The sequence below is a fragment of the Alligator sinensis genome, unplaced genomic scaffold (assembly GCF_000455745.1).
Source record: "Alligator sinensis unplaced genomic scaffold, ASM45574v1 scaffold313_1, whole genome shotgun sequence".
Lineage (NCBI taxonomy): Eukaryota > Metazoa > Chordata > Crocodylia > Alligatoridae > Alligator > Alligator sinensis.
Window position 1 is genome coordinate 3,351,390 of NW_005841939.1, and position 6,918 is coordinate 3,358,307.

Consider the following 6,918-nt stretch of genomic DNA (forward strand, 5'->3'; position numbering starts at 1 on the left):
ACCCCCCGCCCCCCGCCCCCCCGGCACGCAGCTCCGCGTGGGGAGCGGGCCGGCTCGCTCAGTGGCGCTCGCTCCCGTCCACACACTCGCACTCATACACACTCACTCACGCACGCACGCACACGCTCGCTTGCTCCCTCTGCCTCTCTCTCCCGCGTGCGCGCACACACACACACACACACGGGTCTCTCCTTCGCTCATGCAGGCAGACGGGGAGACAGAAGATGGCTGCTGACTCGACAGGGCATCCAAAACCCAGCCCGGCTGCATCCCCCGACCCTCCCACAGCTGCCTGCTCCTCCGACACTCACTGACGCCTTCTCCCGGCCCTGAGCCCCCACCTCCCCGCACACTCTTCTCCTTCCCAACCCCCCCAGAACACCAGCAGCCATTTCATCTCTACCCACTAGACACAAAAAATGGCAGAAATGGAGAAAGAAGGGAGACCTCCAGAAAATAAACGAAGCAGGAAGCCGGCTCACCCGGTGAAAAGGGAAATCAATGAAGAGATGAAGGTATGTGCCTGGGATGGGGAGGGGTGTCCCCTTTCCCCCTTCTCCCTTCTTCCTGCATGGAAATGAAATAAGAAAGGACCTCTTGTCATTTTTTTTTGAGGGGGGGGATGCACTGAATGTGTCTCAACTCCGCCTCCTGGGCTGAAAACAGAGCCGAATTCACAGCCTGCAAGCCCTAGTCATTGACCGGCTTGGATTTCTTTATTTGAAACCAAACCACAACAACCCCAAAATTAATTAATTAAAGTAACCCCCCTCCACTCCACCCCCAGCAACTCTTAATGGGGTTTTCAGCTTCTCGGGTGCCAGGGCTGAGCAGTGTCTACCCCCCACTGCCCCCCAAGCCTCCCAGGTAGCTAAAGTTAAGCAAGAAGGGACAGCTTTTTGAAGCAGTGTCTTTCTCTCCTTTTCAGTAGCCAGCTGCAGGCGTGTAATTAAATTGTCATAGTGAAATGTTATGGTCTGAGCTGCACATCATTCTGTACTTAGATACAGGGACTCCTTTCCCCCCACCCCCCTTTCTTTTCTTTCTCGCCTCACTTCACAGTTAATCAAAGCAGCGAGGTGTTGTTGAGAGCAGGCTGTCCGAGGGCTGGTTTTGCTAGAAGTCTATTTATTGTTCCGAGGGGTGTCCTGTCTCTGCTGGGAAACTGTGCCAATCCAGCTGCGCCCCAGAGGTAGCGCTGGAGGCTGCCCCTCCAGATGTTGGAATGGCAGCGATCGCAGACAAACCCACTGCAGGACTTCTTTTATCCGGGCTGGACTCGTCCCATTTTGTGCGTCTGTTTTATACGTCTATTCCCTGACCTGTCTTTATTTTACACTTCTGCACCAGAGTCGCAGACAAGTCATACGTATTGCAGGATATCAGCTGAACTTCCTTTTATTTAGTTTTTTTTCTTTTAAACTTGCTGCACAAAGTAATTTTAAAACAAGATAGTTTGGCTATAAGATACAACTGCTGTCGTTTAAGCGGGTAATTCATATGAAAATGAAACGTAAGTGGAGTAGTGCTGTGAAAATGTCAGATGCCTGTATACTATGTATATTATGCAGAAGACAGATATATGCATATCTATTAACAAGACCATTTTGTTATATAGCATTGATCTCTACCCATAAAATTCAATGGGAAAACACAATCCTCTCCCAGCTGCATTACTAATTTGAGGTAGGCGTTCTCTCCCAGTTAAGGTAGGCTTTCTTTTTCATGTTGTCTGTGTGGCACACCAGAACTGGAATTGTGGACAAGGGTAGCATTAGTGGGATGGACAAAATAAGGGAGAACTGCCCTGCATGTCAATGGCATCTTTTCAGAATCAAACCACTCTGGATTCCAATCCCAGGGACGTTACTGCTGGGTGGGAGACTACTTTTCTGATGGGGCTCTGGATAGGCACTGGGTAGTAACGGGAATCGCTCACCAGAATCACAGCTAGTTCATTTTTTTGGAGGCTTTGGTGGTGGGGGTAGAGAAGAAGGGGCAGGAATCCATCACATTAGGCTGCAGCCCTCCAAAGCATCGCTGAATGCAATATATATGGATTGTAGCTTTTAAGTTTCATAGGTTCTAGAATTGCAAATTAGCTAATTTTAATCAAAACATGTGAAATGTTATCCTGGCTGGATATAAAGGCTGACTGTGCTGGATCCTCTGGGTTTGTTTTGTTTACTTTGGCTGCAGGCACACTCAGCGGTTTGGGAGATAGTTGTTCTTCTACAGTATAACAGATGTTTGTCTGAAATGGTGAGGAAGAAACAAAAACAACATTGTGTGAAGGAGAAAAATTACACAATTTTAAACTAATTCTTTGGTATTAAGCATTGGCATTCACCTTGGTGTAGGAAGTTTGTCCTTTTTTCTAATCATTGGTAACTGCTTAACATTACAAACCTCTGATTTCAACTGCACAAACAATTAACTTGGGAACTAGGGAATGGTAGAACTGAAATAGAGAGCAGAGCCTCATTTTTTTTTTTTCTTTTTGATTTGGGGTAAGGTGAGAGGGGACAGAAGCTTTCACAAAGCAAATCACACTTCGGAGTGCACATTGTGCTGTGAAGCTGGGGGATCCCATTTTTAAAGGACTGGGTGGCTCCTGGAATTGCCTGCTGTATTTAAGAAATTATGTTTATGCCACTTAAAACACTAAAATCCTGGGAGGGTCAGTTGTTTTCCCTGACACACACACATGCACACACACACGTTTAATTGGTATTTTCTTAAACCCAAAGAGTACAGTAACATAAATTAGTCACACTGTATAAAATGTTTGCAACAAAATGTCACAGGGAACACAATGTGCCTTTGTATAGGTTCATATCTGTAATGCTCAAACAGCCTGACTGTTTCCCTTCATCTGAACTGCTTTCATCTGGACCAGTGTAAAATAAGCTCTGGTAAGTAATCACGGCAGAGCAGAAAGAAAGGAATGTATACAGCAATAGACAGCCTAAGCTGTAAAAACTGTAACCTGAGTACCAGCAGCAGATCAGATATCAAGGCTTTAAGGTAGGGGAAATGAAAGAGATGAAGGGGAGGGAAAGATGAGAGAGGGAATGGAAAAGTCAGCTTGGAAAGTGAAGGAGTAGTAGGAGGGCCCCCTCAGGGAAATTTGGCTCAGGGATTAGGGAATTTTATCATGGTGTACAGTGACATACTCAGGTTTCAGCCCACGTTGGATCAAATTGCTTCCCTTTGCTAGCAGAAAGAAAAAGGACTGGTGTGTATGAGATTTTTTTCCTTGGGGTAATAAAAAGGCCATTGGTACAAGTGTCTATTTTAAGTACAGCCAATGCAAGGCAGTATGAATGAGCAATAAAATTACCTCATCACAGAGACTTCCTTCAAGATTTTATGTTTGATACAGTCACATATTTACTCAAGAATGATCACCAAAACTGAGCTGCTTGGTTTTCATGTGTTACATCAGTTATGTCACTTACTGCTCAGCTTTAATATGACTGGAAATTCATGTTGCTTGCTGTTTCATTATGCCAGATATTAAGTTACATTTTTGTTGTCACTAGCCTAATGTACATGAGGGTTGTAACAAATTTAAATTTGATACAACATTGTGTGCAAAAATTACATGACTCTGCATAGTTTCCCCATATTACATTTCAGTGAAAAATATATTCAGATAGAACTGTTTTGTTTCACTGTGACCTTCATAAATCTCTCTTTCTCTCTCCTTCTCCCTCTCTTTCTCTCATTCCTCTAGTTTTTTACCCAGTCTTTCTTTTATGTTCCTTTTTCATCCCCCCCATATGACATTTCCTAGCTATTTTCAGAAACGGGTGCTGTCCGTATACCAACTAGGAATTCCTCCTTCCCCCCAGAAAACCCAAATAGTTATTTTTAAATTAACTCGGTGTCATTTAGCAGTTTTTGTTACTTGGTGAATAATACAATATGTGCTGTATTCAGGGTATAATGTAATCAGGGCAATTTGACACTTTTTAACACTAATTTAATTTTTACAGTCTAATCAATACAACAGTTTACAGAGACTAGATATAGTCCTCCTCTGCCTCCACATGCACTCTTACTTTTATGTGCTTAGTTCCTGTCAGACAACAGTACAACTCATGAGTGAGGAAAAGGGTGCTTTCAAATACGTTTTAAAAATAATTAAACATAAGTTCATGGGATTGCACACATACATGGTATTGGAAACTGTCCTAAACAAGCAAGACTTAATTTAGCTATGCTTTTGACTTATTTGAAAAGTTAGTGATTAATCTGTGTTATAATTTAATGGGCTGCTTCCATGTGCCCAAGAAGTTTACCATCTATAAATATTCTCAATAAGTAATTTGTTTCTAAAATTGGGCTTAATTTCTGATGCCTAGAGCTTAAGACAGCCCCATCTGTTATAGTTTAATAGTAAACTCATCAAAAGATTCTTCAGTGTAGTGTTTTAATATTCCCCATTTGGCATTTAAAAAGACCACTGTCAAAATGGGAAAGCAGTGAGATAGACACTGCAACTCTGACTACTCTCAGAAGAAGGCAGATAACTTTAAACATTAAAAAGATTCCGAAGAAACCCCTTCCTTCCTTTTCCCCTGAAAGACAAAAAGATATTTATTTATCAATGGAAAAAAAGAGAGACCTTCTCATTTGTCCTATTTCAGGAAGATTTTGTTTTTGTTTTTTATGAAGCCTGCATGGAAGTAATTTTACAGGTTGGCTACAAAGTGAATTTCATTATTTGTTTGAATGTACCTCACCTATTTTCTTAAATGGAGTAACAGTTAACTGTGTTAAGTACTTGTATACATGAGGTGGATGACGGCCGCATCACAACATTAACACATGGGTGGGGCAGAACAGGGAAACTTATAAAAGGATCAAAAACTTTTCTGGATGACAGCAATGCTGTTTAGTCATCAAATGCAAGATGGTGGAAACAAACTTGAGCAAAGAGGGCTATTAAAAACCAGTCTAGGTTGTGTTGTGAATATATCCACATTTTTATTTCCTTTATAGACTTGTAAAAAGTTAATTCTTTTTCACTGTACATCCAGTAGGTCACTCATGTAAGGAAATAGAAGCTTCCTCCAAAATCTGATATAAACATTCAGCAGTAAAACCTAAAAGAAAATGAGTCTGACAGACCCATTTTTTTCTGCGTTTCCTGCCTCTGTTTGCCAGGCCTCACTCTATGTAGCCAAGCCTTGCCCCCTGTGAATAAGGTTCACAAAGAAGGAGAGGCAATAAATATAAAATGGAAAGAAAAGCACAGTTTTGTTTTAAAATATAGGAATAAGTAAAAATTTGGGAAAGCTTTGCTCTGTAATGCAAGATCATCTTATGTATATTATTACAATGAAATGAATCCTGAAAAGGGAATTAGTGTAAAAGGTGATAATTTTTTTGTGGTCTAAAACCAGTGTCAGTCTCATAAAGAATGTGGGAAGTTGTACTATATAAAAAACCACATCCACAAAATCTTCCTCCTTTCTATGATTAGGAAGTAAGATGCAGTTCACAAAACAAACTAAAATAACAACAACACTACTACTACTACTACTACTACTACTACTACTACTACTATAATAATAATCTAGTTTTTCTAAGAGGGAAATGGAAGAGTATTTATGTGCAGTACAAGAATAAGGAAATGATACAGTTAAAACATGCAAGTTGTACACCATAGCAAGATGGTGATGCACAGCTTGGGGCTTCTGAGGGCAAAAAAGAATCTATATACATTAGGAGCTGAAGACCTTGGGGTATTATATAACCAAGGGCCTCTGGAATACTACAGCAATTTAAGACCAGTTCCTCTGGTAAAGATGAGATGACTTTATTGCAAACCTTAGTAAAATCCTTAGCAGTTAAACAGCTGTGATAGCACACAGCTGCACACCTGCACTGTCAGCTAAAGTATTCCAGGAGACTTGGCCTTAACATTCCCATGGAATTTGACTGTTCCAAGGCACTTGGAAGTACAGTTCAAGAGGTTATCAATGTTAGAACAAAAGATTTGGGAAAATGGGTAGAGGGTACATGACAAAGGACTGAGTGTTGTCTAATAGAGCACAAAGGGATGTGGAGTTAGGATTTCTGCATTCAAAGTTTTAGCTTTGTTAGTGCTTTACTGTGTGACCAGGGGCATCATTTATCCTGTCTCTGCCTCAGCTTACCCAATGTGAAATAAACATTCCCTACTTCTTGTTGTGGGGAAGTTTAAGGCCCTGATCCTACAATTAAAATCTAGTAGCACAGTCTCCCATACAGAATTCTGCTGCGGTTCAGTAGGTCTCTGTGGACCCAGGGGTCCATGCTATTGCATGTAATTTCAGAAGAGAGATCTAATTATTGATGAGTTTCACCCTTGGATGGTAAACCTGCATCAGGCCCTTTAAACCATGCCAGCCCCATGGGAGGGCAGTTCAGCTGTGGCCTGCTGACAGAGAAGCTATGTAAGCTCTGCTCCCTACATGCCAGAGAGCAAGTTCCATCCTAGGTTGACATGGGTCAGAGTGGACATTAGCATATAAATGTGCTGGATGAGAATGCCATGATTTTATTATATGGGCACACAAGTCAGAAAATCACTGTTTCTATTGTGTGGCTGAAGGAACAATTGTACATATAGTCCCAAAGGTTGGTCTGGGGTTAGGAATGGATTTTATCACCTTGACCTCCTCCCCCATGTATTCCTTTAGGATAAAGTCTGTTTATGCTGACTTTACCCCGGTCAAGTGAACTTTACCATCATGTTCAGAATATCCTTATGAAAACTGCATATGAAAGTGTCAGAGGGATGCAAAGAATTATTTTGAAACAGAAAAGTCTCTACCTCATGCAACTCAATTATGTATCTAGGCCTATTTTGCTGTGGCTTTCCAGTGACGTATCAAAGGCTTGCATTTGCCATAACTCTGTTTC

The 6,918-nt window shown here is 41.5% G+C and overlaps 1 protein-coding gene across 3 annotated transcripts in view; it reads left to right on the forward strand.

The window, feature by feature from the left end:
• Positions 1–9: 9 nt before the first annotated feature.
• SOBP (sine oculis binding protein homolog) overlaps positions 10–6,918 on the forward strand; it is a 159,980-nt gene continuing 153,071 nt past the window's right edge. For all 3 annotated transcript variants that reach the window (XM_014518104.2, XM_006019825.3, XM_006019826.3), the window contains exon 1: positions 10–515. In XM_014518104.2, the coding sequence (XP_014373590.1) occupies positions 420–515 (96 nt within the window). In that variant the 5' untranslated portion in view covers positions 10–419. The remainder of the gene's footprint in view (positions 516–6,918) is intronic.